Below are 12990 nucleotides of genomic sequence, written 5' to 3' on the forward strand. Positions count from 1 at the left end.
GAGCTTTTCAACATTCTTTGTATGTCTCTGGGCCCCTGAAATATTCATCGTTGTGGAGTTTCTGTGACAGTGTGAGCGGTGGGGCCTGTCAGCTTTGAGCAGCCTACTGGGACGAATGCATTCAAAAGGGAAGAGGAGCGAGAAGAAGGGGTTTCTGTGTGACTGGCAGAGAGGAGAGCAAAAGCTATGTGTGAGGGTGTTCCTTCTTTTAAAAAAAAAAAAAAAAAAAAAACATAGCAAAGGGGTGTTGAAAACGTTGGTCGATGAACAGATAAGGGGGCTTTTCTTTATTCAGAGGATGTTTTTATTCCACAACACATGCAGGAACTCACCTTTACATCAGGCACCTTCATGCGGGTACCCTCCTTGCCGACAAAGATGTCATCTATATCCACTAGGATGTAGCGTTCCAGGGACAACGAGAGCCTCTTCCCAGTCAGAAAGGCTACAGCGTCCACAAACACCAGCTTGTGCAGCCAGAAGCCCAGATTGTTGCCAAACAGGACCCTCTGAATACCATCATGAAGCCCCAAGTCCTGCACCACTGAGGGAAGCATTGCAGCGTTCTGCCCCATGGACGCAACGCTCTCTGCTGATTGGGTTTTAGCCAGCAGCACGGGCTCGTATGTGGAGTGGTTGGACTGAAACACGGTCCAATCATCTCCGGGGAGCGGACCTGGCAGAGGATGTCCTGATCGAGTGATGAAGAGAAGTGGGGACTTGGGGTTGACCATGCAGTCCTTCAGACCCAAATTGGAGTGAAGAAAGAGGGGGAAGCCTTTGAGCTGTGCACTGAGCAAGCTGTTTTCATTAGCCTGATCAACACACAGAGAAAAGAGACAAAACACAGATTCATCACACACCATGGTGATGAAGACAGTAATGTATTGGATATAATTCCACCAAATTCTCCAGTCATGTGTGAAATAAGGAATGTCAGGCCTACTCAGATGTGATGGCATGACGCAGCTCCTACCCGCTATGCTCAATCTGCTATGCTCCCAGTTTTCAGTCAAATGAAAAAAAACTCCCGCTGAGACTGAAGGTTCAGCGGGTACTCGCTTCAGTTTCCCCACTGAACTTCTTGTTCTCCAATTCTCACGTTTTTTTCTTTGCACCTCAGTTTGGTCTTAGTAAAAGTCCCACCATCTTGTGTGGGCGCATTGGTGACGACATCATAAAGGTAAATCTAACATGGAGTATCCACGAGTCACTTTTAGATTCTTTGCATTACACATTGGCTCAAATAACAATACGGTGGGTGTAAATCTGATCATTAATGCTAAAAATAAACCAATATAGTTCATTTTCTTTCATCACAGCTGATAAACATGCAAAGCATCAAAGAAATCTTTCCTTTTGCCATAAAACGGGCCTGCATGTTTTACATTGATCTAGAGTAGTGAAATGTTTTCTCTCTTTGCTTGAAAATATTTGTAGCCAAAGAAATATGCAGCCTGGGATTCAACAGACTTAATGGGAAACTCGTAAGGGTTTCATTTTACATAAAAACTTTAAGGCAATTACAGAAATAGAGCGGATGAAAATCAGCTTTTTGTTTTACAGCTGGAGTTTCTGAGGCCCTAAATAGAAAAGATGCATCTTTCTCTGCAGTGGCGTTTTAAAAGATAAGATTAGATTCTGATAAAAGTCGAGAGAGTCTAGAACTAATCTGATGAATCAATGTTAATCATATTGAGCAGCTAAAAGGGGAACTGATCCTACATCTGCTGATATAAATATATCTGATGTGCTACTTCCCCTCATTAAAAAAGAAAGGAAAAAAAATGCTGTTGTGCAAGGTTTTAAAATATACTTGTTCTTGTGAAGCCGCTTCTTAATAAAAATGCGTTGCAACTTATGAGCCGACATTCAGTACAGTGTATGCCGACACAGATCTGCAACAGATCAAAACAAAAAGTTCAGAAAGCACAGCAGCACCGCTGTGCGACACAGCCATTGGCATGCACATCCTTGTTCTTCTCCCTTCTCACTCAATAGGTAGTAAATCCCACCAGGCTAACCTTCATCTACACCGCCCTGCAACGCCATCCATGCCTCCACAGTTCTTTCTATATTCTGTCCATGGCTGAGATAGGGTGATTAAAACCATAAGACCTGAAAACTGGCCTTGGGCAAACAGGGGCCTCCGGGGATTACTGGCAGGGAGAAGGAGAGAAAAAGAGATAGAAAGTGAGAAAGAGGCGAAGGCCTGAAAAGCTAAGGAGAGACGAGGACAGAGCGCAGGAAAACAACAAACGGGAATTAACAGACTGGAAAAGAAGGGCTAAGGAGGGCAAATTGCTGAACAAAAGAATAAAAACTGAATAAAAGGAACGGACAAGAAACACGCTAGGCAGCGCAGAGGTACTGAGTGATATTAAGCCAGGCGTGTGTTTCCAGCTCTGCAAATCCCATCTCCTTAGAGACGGCGGAGCCAGATGGACAGGGCAGAAGGTGTGAGTGAGAGGAGGGAGAAGAGGGAGGGGGGGCACAGGGAATGTGGTTTTGTCCTAACCTTGAAGAAGCCAATGATGCCCACTCCATACTCCACGCAGTATTTGTCCAACAGCTCGCGGTTCCAGGCGTCCAAGTTTACATACTTGAGAATATTTTCATAAATCACGAGTGTGAAACGTCCCCTCTCTTTGTCCGTCAGGGTGGGCATGTCCCCTTTACCAGGAGATATCTCAGTCCGGTACCTGAACCGGCCAGACTCCAAGATGGCCACGATCTCCTGCCCCAGTTGAGAATATTGACTTTCCACAAACACCAGAACCACAGGATCTGTCCTGGCCCCTCCGGGTTCCACCCCGGGGCCCCCTGAGACGCCCCGCAAAGGTAGCAGCCGGGACGGAGTGACTCTCGGGTCGTACGACTCTGCGGAAGCACCCTCGGCACCGGACACGCCCCCTCCCGATGGCTCCGGCTCCCGCTTGACGCCATAGAGGAAGTAGGAGAAGATGAAGACGCTGATGGTGCAGAAGAGGAAGAGGAGGAGCAGGGAGGTCTGTAGGGGGAGGAGGCGGACCAGCCGACGGAGACGTGTCACGCATCCCAGCATCGTCTCGCACCGCACCACTCCGCCCCAGCAACACGCCTTGGGGATAGTCTCGCTCAGTGTGGGCAGATAAAAAACACGAGCAGGAATTCTTCACAACAAAGTCTCCATTGTTATGGAACTAAACACAAACAGCACTAAAGGTAGCAGCTGCCGCAGCTACTGAACAAAGTAATGAGACGGTCATGTTGGCGCTCCCTCATGCTGCAGCACTGCTTATGTCACCATGGCAGAGAAATGGGGGGGCCTTGGACCGCTGATACACGCCTGTGTCTCAGAGGGAGGACTGGCGGGCCGAGTCACTGAGAGAGAGAGATGATGGAAGACTCCATCACATGTCCGTCACGTGAAGCTCTCAACCATATCCAGGTTGAAGTTTGCCTCCCTCGTTTGACTGGAGAATAATCTCTTGAGGAAATTAAGGCCACGCAGGTCATCTCAGCAGCATCGTTCCCCCAGGAGCAAATCTTCTGACCTTGCAAAAAACAAAAAAAAAAAGAAAGAGAAAGAAAGGGAAAATAATGTTAAAAAAGCAGCAGTGAGACAGCAGCTCCTATAGACAAACAGCATATTGCATTGTTTTGTTGTGTGGGTTTAGTGGTGTGTAGGAGATGTGTGTATTGCGCTAATGCTTCTAAAAGTTCACTTTAAAGTGACCTCGCCATCACCGACTCAAACTACAAGCTGCCAATTCCCTCCACATACACACACCTAACACTAAGGAAGGGGGGGGGGGGGGGGGGGGGGGGGAGGGGGTCACTTGCTCACGCAGCTTCCACATAATCAATAAACAGAAAATGAGCGACAACAGCGCTCTACAACAAGCAAATCCTAAATTCAGTGTGTGACTGCATACAAGTGAAGCCATCACCCACGGGTACCTTCGCCTCCTGTTCCTCTAAAACCCTTGCAGTCTCGAAACCAAAAGGAAAGCAATCCAAGAGCAGAGGCGTGGATAACAGTGACAGACAGACGTGGCAACAATAGGACCCTTTCTTCTTTGAGAGGGTAAAAAGAAAAAAAAAATTCTCAGTGCACTCAATATACATATCCATACCCTCTGGAGATCTGACATAATACCCGAGCCCTTTAGTCTATCTCCATCAAGCCAAGTGTGAAAGACCAGGGTGCAGCAGGAGAATGGTGTGAGCTGGGCACTTAGAAAAACATCATTTCTCCATTTAGACGGCAGCTAAGAGAATGAGACGGAGCATCATTACTTTTGCATGGAAATCCTCTGATCATTAAACCAGAGAGCTATCGTGGTGCGCATATGCCTTTATGAAACCCTGGGCTCCACATTAGAAACACATCCTCCTCAACACAAACACATTAAACACTGACCACAAAACTCATCAAGACTCAAAACACAAGTGGACATAAAACTGAAGTAATAATGTCATTCAGGTTTATTAGTTGCTCCATAAACACATTTATAGTTGCACTTAAAGTCAGCTGCACACTTCCCCCTCAAGGACTGAAAATTTCCTTCTGGGAAAAAAAAAATAAAAGTATTTTTTTGTTTATTAATTTAATTACAAATCCAGGTGGAATAAAAAAGTTGAATAACAAAATAAAACTACAAGATTTGACATGAAACTTCACTGAAACTGAATTCCTTAAAGACAGTCCCCCGGTCACTGAAGTTATAATTCATGTAGACAGAGCCGGAAAATAAAACTCAAGCTCTTACAGTATCCCTTTAATGTAATCATGACCATAATTCTGGCAAATATCTCTGCACCCGTCATCCTCCCAGCTAAGATTAAGGATGCCTTAAATCTCCCCGCGAGTGGAGCGGCAGTAATCACACTTCTTTCTCTCTGAGTCGGGTCCAACTTCTTCTCGTCACAGGGATGCAGAGTCTAATGTAAAGAGAGGCCGTGAAAAAACAGTGGGCGTTCAGAGAATGTATCACAGTGCAGCAGACAAAAACCAACAGCGCTGGTCGCCTCGAGATCCCCCGACTACCTTGTTTGTTCATATTTGAGGGAGCCAGAGGTTCGTGCCACGGCATTTCAAAATATGATTAGTCACAGGAAGTGACTTCTGCTGGAAACAGCGAGGCAGGAGGCAAGAAAACAGTGACAAGTTTGAACACGACGCAGAAGCCGAGTAGTTCTAAGGGGGCTTTTTTAGACTTCTTGGGTGAAGGACTTGTGAAACTTCAAAAAAAAAAAAAAAAAAAACTTAATTTAGATGCAGCAATGGGAGATAATTAGTCTTCATGACTCATCTGCTTTCAGCAAAATCATAAAACCTGAAACACGACAAAAATGATCAGAACTTAAAACTATACTACAGTGGCAGAGATCACCAAGCGGTAAAACTAATATGGAAAATATTCAAATGTTCTGGTTCTTCTGAAGTAAACTAGTAACACTTTGCTTTGATGACGCAGAGCTGAAGATGACTCACTTTACACCAATTCACAAAACTCTCTTCTGGGGTGTGTGTGTAAAAATAATAAATCAGTATTTGCTAATATAGATATTTTCTAAATCTGCTGTGGTTGAAACAGCCTCATTACCGCCTCAATCTTTTGTATATAAAAGCAGAGATAAAAATACAACACAGTCATCAATAACATCACAAAAATAAATACTATCCTACAGCTTGGAGAAGTTCTGTTTGTGCCATGCAATCAATCTTCAGGATACAGCTTTGTTCTGTTTATTTTCTGTTAATAAACACTCAAACTGGAGACATGCTATCTTTGGCCGATGTCTGCAGGGACACAATAAGCTCTGCTGTGACTCTAATGACCCTGCTGACATGACTTGGGAGTAGACTTAATGGTGACAAAACACACACAGAGTAGAGCTTCACTTCTTGTCCAATTCACAGTAGAGACGACCGCCTCCTGATGCTGACCTTCAGACTGAGATGCACTAAACTACAACTAGAGGAGGGTAGAAGGATGAAGGTGAGAAAGGGAGGGTGATGGCCTTACATGGCAAGTGAGAGCTGCTGGGACTGATAAAGGGAATCTTAAAGGCCTTGAGTGTGAAACAGTGATATCAGCCGGGCTAAAGAGAATATAATATATCAGACTACGATGACGATATAGCGCTGACTTAACAGAATAATGGCTAATGGATCTGAAATGTCTCCATGCTCATCTCACCTAATGCATCTTTCTGCTTTTTGTGCAACAGGAGAAGCCTGCCAAAGTCTGTGCTCCCGCTCCAAAACAGAAAAAAAAAAAAAGTTGATGCAAAAATGCAGCAGGAAGAATAGAGAACATGAATATTTCATTCCCCCCCCCTCAAGTCAATGTGAGGTATAGCCGGCAGTCATGTTGGTAATGTAAGGAAAAGCCAAAAGGTTCTGAGATAACAGAGTCTTTTCAGGCTGTTAAGGATGCCAAAGTCTTTACTCATGCATGAAAGAGAAGAGGATGGAGACATATGTGTATCCGCTGGCCAACCTTTTCATTCTCTGCTATAGAAGGAGCGCCGACTGAAAATGAGCGATCTAATTGCACACGTGGATTGGAAGTTTCCCTAAATAGGACCAGGGAGAGAAAAAAAAGCCACAAAATGAAAGGACTGAGTGGAGAGAGAGACAACAAGAGAGGATGGACAGTAAAAGGAAAAGAAAAAAAAAAACCACGAGAAACCAATCAAATTGGTATGATAAATGAAAAAAATGGAAGAAGGAAATAGCCCCCAAAAGGCAACCATCAATCCCAGAGCTTTGAACACCTCAATTAAAAATATTCCCCTCATTATTTTACAGCAGCTGAAAGATGGCGCAAGAATGAATTGAGGGCATAAATAGCAGGTGACGGCCAGGAGGGCAGACAAATGCTTTTCCTCTGAGTGGGTGGTCATTCAAACCTGCTGGCTTAACAGCACGGGTAGCAGGCCAGAACCATACTGCTAGATTAATGAGAGATGAAGAGGAGCAGGGGGGACGGAGGCCGGTGCTCAGCTGTAACAACGCTCGGGATAAACAACGCTGCAGTTGGCCATATGTAGCCTCCTCGCACATCCTGCTCCCTGCTTCACCCCTCTGCCTTCCCGACACTGCTGCTACACTTTGTTTAAAGTGTGAATAAGACTAAGTGGCCCAGGGATTTGTGTGGACTTTGTACATTAACACCATCAACCAAAGTCAGACTACCCGTAGGTGCTCTCTTGGTCAAACAAACTTTTAAAGGATAACCGGACTCTAGCAAACCCCCTCAGGATCCAACAGTGCCCGCCCTTGTCCTCTCGCCAATCTGTCCCCTCTCTGCTGACTGACAAAAATAAATGATGGCCCTCTGCGTTCAGTCGCCACAGGCCTTGACAACCACACGTTCTCCATGGAAACGCTGGAGATGTGTCGTGTTCAGAGGCATGGAAACTGCAAAGGGACGAGCAGTAATCCATAGGACAGTTATCAAAAGGCTGCTGCTGTTGTCACTTTTCTGTCTTGGTCATGTATTGATGTGGTTACACCAAATAGGCATGACCGCAGACAAGACCGGCACAAGACCCTCATTAGAAGGTCTGCTTGTTTGTATTCCTTCCCTTCACTATGCTCCTCAGCTTTGTTCAAACACTAAGGTCTTAGACGATGAAAGACAATAAATCAGTTCATTCTGTCCACATGGAATGTTTTCGGCGGGGCATGGGTCAAGGTTAAATGGAAAAGAAAGACACAAATGTAATCCCCAAACTATAATCCTGTTAATCTCGATACTGCAAACAGTACCAAATGTGCTTATGCCAGCTGACACTGTGAGATGTCTTGAAGGGATTAACAAATGAGACACATTAGCGTGACTACAGAGCGGTTCCAAGATGATACCAGTAAAAGAGGTTCAAATCGTACTTATATTTATTTGAGTTTTGCTTTCAGATGCTGCAATTTTGCTCATTTATGAGGCAAAAGGGAACAAACTTTTTGCTCTTCTATAGCTGTAATCAGTGAGCATCCACCAGAAGCAACGAGAAGCTAAACTAAAGGAAATTCCTGTATTTGCATTCAGCCTCCTACCCTTTCTTGCAGGAGATTAAACTTCAAAAAGCAAGGATTTTCATTTTTCTTTTAAAGCACATCTAAGGAAACACAACAAGCACATGAGAGAAGCAAGGACTCGGCTCTTTGAAGAGGTTACATTTGAAGCCACTGTCACATTTTTTTCCCCCTCTCTCTCATAAGCCAGCCTTGGCAATCGCCAATACGGAATCAATCAATCTGAAATTTGAATTTCATTTTGTGCATTCATTGCGGTTGCGGCGATTAAAGGCTTAGTCTGTGAAATAGCGGAAAAAGAGGTGCCATGTCCTCACTCCAGCTTCAGCCTCCCACCCTTCAGCCAATCTGAATGCGCAAGCAGGCGGCTTCATTTGAGCTGCAAACATTTACAGCGATGCTTCCCTCGCTCTGTCTCATCAATTTATTTCATGCCACTGCGTGAAGGACAGTGGACCCAGTCGGGAAAATGCACTTTTGCTTTCTAATTCTTCAGAAAGTGACTTTCAGACAATTTACTCAACCAAACCATGTGGCTGAATTATCACATCATTTTTCAGCATGTCCCCAAGACTGAGGCAATTTCGCAGAGGGAAAAATGCCTTTCCTCAACTCGCCCATGCCCTTCCAATTACATCTCAAGGCCCTACTTGAGACTGCCATCCCAGCGCCGTTGTAATTGAAATGATTACAATGTTATTCTTTGACACAGTAATGGGAAAAATAGTGAAAGAATCATCTTCACATACAGACAAGGGACTGCAATCTTTTCTTAAGAGCAATTATCAGCAGAATAGTAAGACAGCAAAAGTGCGTTCAACAGTAATTAGAGAAAAATCTTGGCACCACAATGGCATTGTAATGTCTGCAAAGGACAGAGCAAGATCCAACCTTTTAGACTTCCATTAAAGGGTTCATGTTAGAAGCCATCAACGTAGATCATGATTCAGGAAAGAACCTGAGCAGGCACAGACATAATGGCATGGCTACACATTCATTTTTATGTGAGAATGACTAGACCCAAGATGAACAAACAAGCAGGGCTGGAAATAAAATATACATGGGCTCAGCTGAGTTATTTTAATCTTATAGGTACCAAACCCTGCAGGCTACTTAAGATCTCAAAAGGAATTAAGAGGACATGTGGATCCAAAAGCAACAGGAAGGATAAAATGATTTCTTCACAGAGGGAAGAGCAGTGCAGATGAGCTGCAGGGGCCATGGGAAAACTGTGTCTGGACAGAGATGGAGCGAGGAAGGGTCACTGATGAACAGAGTTCAGTAGAACCAACAACTCTGTCAAAGCCTCATCAGTTCAATTTATATCCACACAACCACAAACCTTCCTTCACGTTCATAACCACCAGCTGCATGATCACACATTGTATCTATTTATAGATACCATGTGCCCCATTTACAAGTATGGGGGACACTGGATGTTTAAGCTTGGGGGGAGGAGGGTACATAATCAAAAGCTGAATCTCTATGAAGAGGGACACTGTTGTATGCAAATAGATGTCTGACATAACTGAAGTCTAATTGATTTGATTCAATGTGGACAAATTATCCAGATAATGATCACATAACAAGAGAAGTGACTGATTAAACCAAATGGATGGAAATAATCGACCTCACTTCAGAGACTGCGCATAACTTCATCTATGAGTGACATTGCAGGCTATTAAGCAGTAGCCGCAGGATGACTGATCCTACGGTGCAAGTCACTGAAATGCATTAAAATTTCTTTTATCCCAACCTCCCCCCACCTCCCGCTCTCCTTTTCTTTTAATTCTTTGACATCATGCGTATGGATGTCCTGTTGAGCTGAAATTATGGCAATGACGTGTTTATGTGTGGAAATTATAGGGTGGACCCCCTGTCTCTTCTAGCAAAAGAAGAAAAAAGCACACTTTGGAAGAAAAAAAAAAGCTTGTAGTGACTCGGACATCCAATGTGAGGCAGAGGGAGGTGGCGGCAGCGGGAAGACAGGGTCGGTCATTTATCATTTTTGTCAGTCTTGCAAGAGAAAGGAGGTGTGTGTGTTTTGAGTGCGTGTGTGTACGGGGGTGGTGGGGTGTTCTTATAAAATGAGTGTAGGTGGAATCAATGTGGCGTTGGTGGTGAAAGCAGGGAGGGGTGAGGGAGTCAGATCAATGCTGGTGGGAGTGGCTGTTTGTTCCCATTGTTTATCCACCATCATCTCAGGACACAACTGAAGGACAAGGGAGCATGGTGGGCAGCACAATGTCTCCGCTGGGACAGAGGATTCGTAATGGGTCCCTTCCTCATACAGATAATACACATCAGTCAGAGGTGAAAGTCAAACTGCTCGTGGATGAGGGTGAATGTGAGAGCTGGGGTGGGAGTTTTGGGGCTCAGAGTTGAGATAAAGGTGCCGGTCAGTGGGTTTATGCTGCAGGGTCTGCCAATCAAATCGAATGCCCATTCAGTTGAATTAACGCTTGTAGTCCTCTGTAGAACGCCTGACTACAGCACCACAGTTTTATTAAGACTCTCACACCTGCCGCAGTCACACATTTGCTGGCTTAACATGAAGCAGAACACTATCAAACAATAAGAAAACTCAAGATGGCTGCAAAAAAAAACCCAAAAAACGTTCAAACTAATGAAATCCTCGGCTTGCTGTAACAGGGCTGCGATGCTCCCATAAACAATATTACCATCTAATCTATTCAATCTATCTGAGGGAAAACAAACGAGTGGAAGATGTGTCTTGGCCTGGCAAATGGATAAGTACAATACCTGCTCATGGAATCATGATGAGCAAGATTCAAGAGGCTGCCCACGAAATTCAGGTATTATGGTACCCAGGGGAGTCCTTCCTCTCCCTTTTTTCTTTCTCACCTCCCTCTTCCATCTCCCCTTCTTTCATGTCCAGATAAGAAACGGCCTGCACTGATCTGTCTGTGATTTGCGCAGCACAAATGCGTTCTCGTGGGAATATCACAGTGCTGAAGAAAAGCTGACACAAGAAATGAGATTCTGTTGTGTTGCCCATATTTTTGCCTGTGAGATCAAACGGATAGGATTTTTCCTCCTGCATGAAAAGCCCACTCATAATCATCAGTTTGCCTTGAAAGCACCATCAGGAACAACAGATAAATGGTTGGAAGAGGAAATTTGTCTACAGTGTGTTTTACATAAACAAACAGCACGCATGTCACACACAACCCCCTGGAGCGACTCTAGGCAACTAAACATGTAAAAACTCAACCTCACGGTGGGCCTATCACAAATAACACTAATTAAAATCTCAGTTGTAGGCCCAGTCATGAATCCTATTATAAATCCTGTGTGTGTTTATTTTAACTGAGCTTGAACTCCAGCTTTCCCCCTCTGTTTCATATTTTCTGCTTCAGAGGTGACTTTTTTTTTTTTTTTTTTTTTTAAAAGACCACCACACTCACACTCAACTTTAATGCTGCCCAGTTTTCCAACACGTATGTCTGCAACCATTTAAAAACGGTTAAAAGATATGCAACTCTATAGCAGTGCAGCTGATTTTCAAAGGTTGCTAAACGTTTTCAGTGAATATCTTCAAAGGCAATTACCTGCAACAACCACCATAAAAAACAAAACCCTGCATAGCGGATAAAGGAAGCTAAAATGAAAAGAAATTACAGAGAAAATCTCAAAACGATCTCTTGTTGTGCGGCAAGTTAAGCCTCAACGTACAGTTTCATGACAGTTAATTCAACAACTGCCTAGTGGGTGACTCACCAGAGGGTTTCACAATAGACAGGCAAAAAGAAACTGATGACATCTCTAGTAGCATTTGCCAGAGGGCACGCAATCCTGAACAGAAGTAGGCTTAAAATTAGAGCTGAATCTAGTTTTTTTGGCTGTTACACTAAATGCTATGTGAAGTGTCACCTTAACTTATCATTATGCCATAAAACTCTTCCATCGCATTGAAGGAAAAAAAGAGACTGAATTTGGAGAAGATTTAGATGTCAGCGAAGACATCACTCCTACGCAAAGGAGATAGACATTGTTTTAACACGGCAATGTTTATGTCCTAAAAGTAGCTCAGGCTCCAGAGCTTCGTCACATCACCAAAGCTAAGGACTTTAAACTTGCAGTTCACAAAACAAAAGCAGCATCTGTGGAATTACAAGATAAGCCTGCATGCAGTGTTACCCATTAGCTCTGGCTGCTAGCCAAACAGTCAACTACTCTCTTTAAGAACAGCCAGAAAATCTTGTGTCCTTTTGAGGCTTTCAGCTTCATGCCACAATATGAAGCATATATTACAGTGTTTTCTCCTGGTTCACAGCTGTGGGAAGTGTGTGTGGAGTGAAGGGAGGTCCATGTGGTATGGAACTATAGTTTCATATATACAGGCTTAATAAACAGGATGTTGATATCAGCTGAATCACGTCTTCACAACATTCGGCTCGTCGTGACCTTTTGTGTTACCATTATCATCCAGTTGGCATTTTTGTTTCTTTTAGCATTCAAAAAGGCTGATCATAACCAGAGTGCAATAAACAAGATTTTAAAAAATTAAAAGACAGTCAATACTTTGACACATAGTATCTGGCAGACCTCCAGCCCCCCCCCCACACATGTCCTCCTGTTTTCTCTGAAATAAAACAGCTCTACCACAGATCACCATTATCTCTCTCATAGCTTCAGTCTTAACTTTACCACTGCTATACACTCAATTTCAGCTCCTCGCTGCAGTGCTCTACCTGTGCCCAGCCAAGCTGCTTCCCCTCCCTTTGCTCTCATCCTGGACCAGAGTGTGAAGCATGCGTGGGTGTCACCGAGCTGACAGGTCTATCTGGGCTCTGTCTACTGTGCTGGCTATTCCCATTTCCCCTATTCGCTGCTGCCTCTACAGCTGCTGTGTATCCGAGTGTGACACCACATACACACATGCGTATCAGTTTACAGGAGGGGGGCGGGGTAGCCGGAGGCTGTGCACATGGTCAAGT

The 12990-nt window shown here is 44.1% G+C and overlaps 1 protein-coding gene across 4 annotated transcripts in view; it reads right to left on the reverse strand.

Annotated features, from left to right (window-relative positions):
- The window catches only part of ndst1b (N-deacetylase/N-sulfotransferase (heparan glucosaminyl) 1b), a 43374-nt gene that overhangs the window by 11454 nt on the left and 18930 nt on the right, over window positions 1-12990 (reverse strand). For 2 of the 4 annotated variants that reach the window (XM_079250409.1, XM_079250411.1), the window contains exons 2-3: window positions 2519-3536; window positions 333-815 (exon numbers count right to left, since the gene is read on the reverse strand). In XM_079250409.1, coding sequence (XP_079106535.1) covers window positions 333-815; window positions 2519-3064 — 1029 coding nt within the window. In that variant the 5' untranslated portion in view covers window positions 3065-3536. The remainder of the gene's footprint in view (window positions 1-332; window positions 816-2518; window positions 3537-12990) is intronic. The other 2 variants (XM_079250410.1, XM_079250412.1) reach the window with 2 other exon arrangements.

This window comes from Telmatherina bonti, assembly GCF_933228915.1.
Source record: "Telmatherina bonti genome assembly, chromosome: 12".
NCBI classification, from domain to species: Eukaryota; Metazoa; Chordata; class Actinopteri; order Atheriniformes; family Telmatherinidae; genus Telmatherina; species Telmatherina bonti.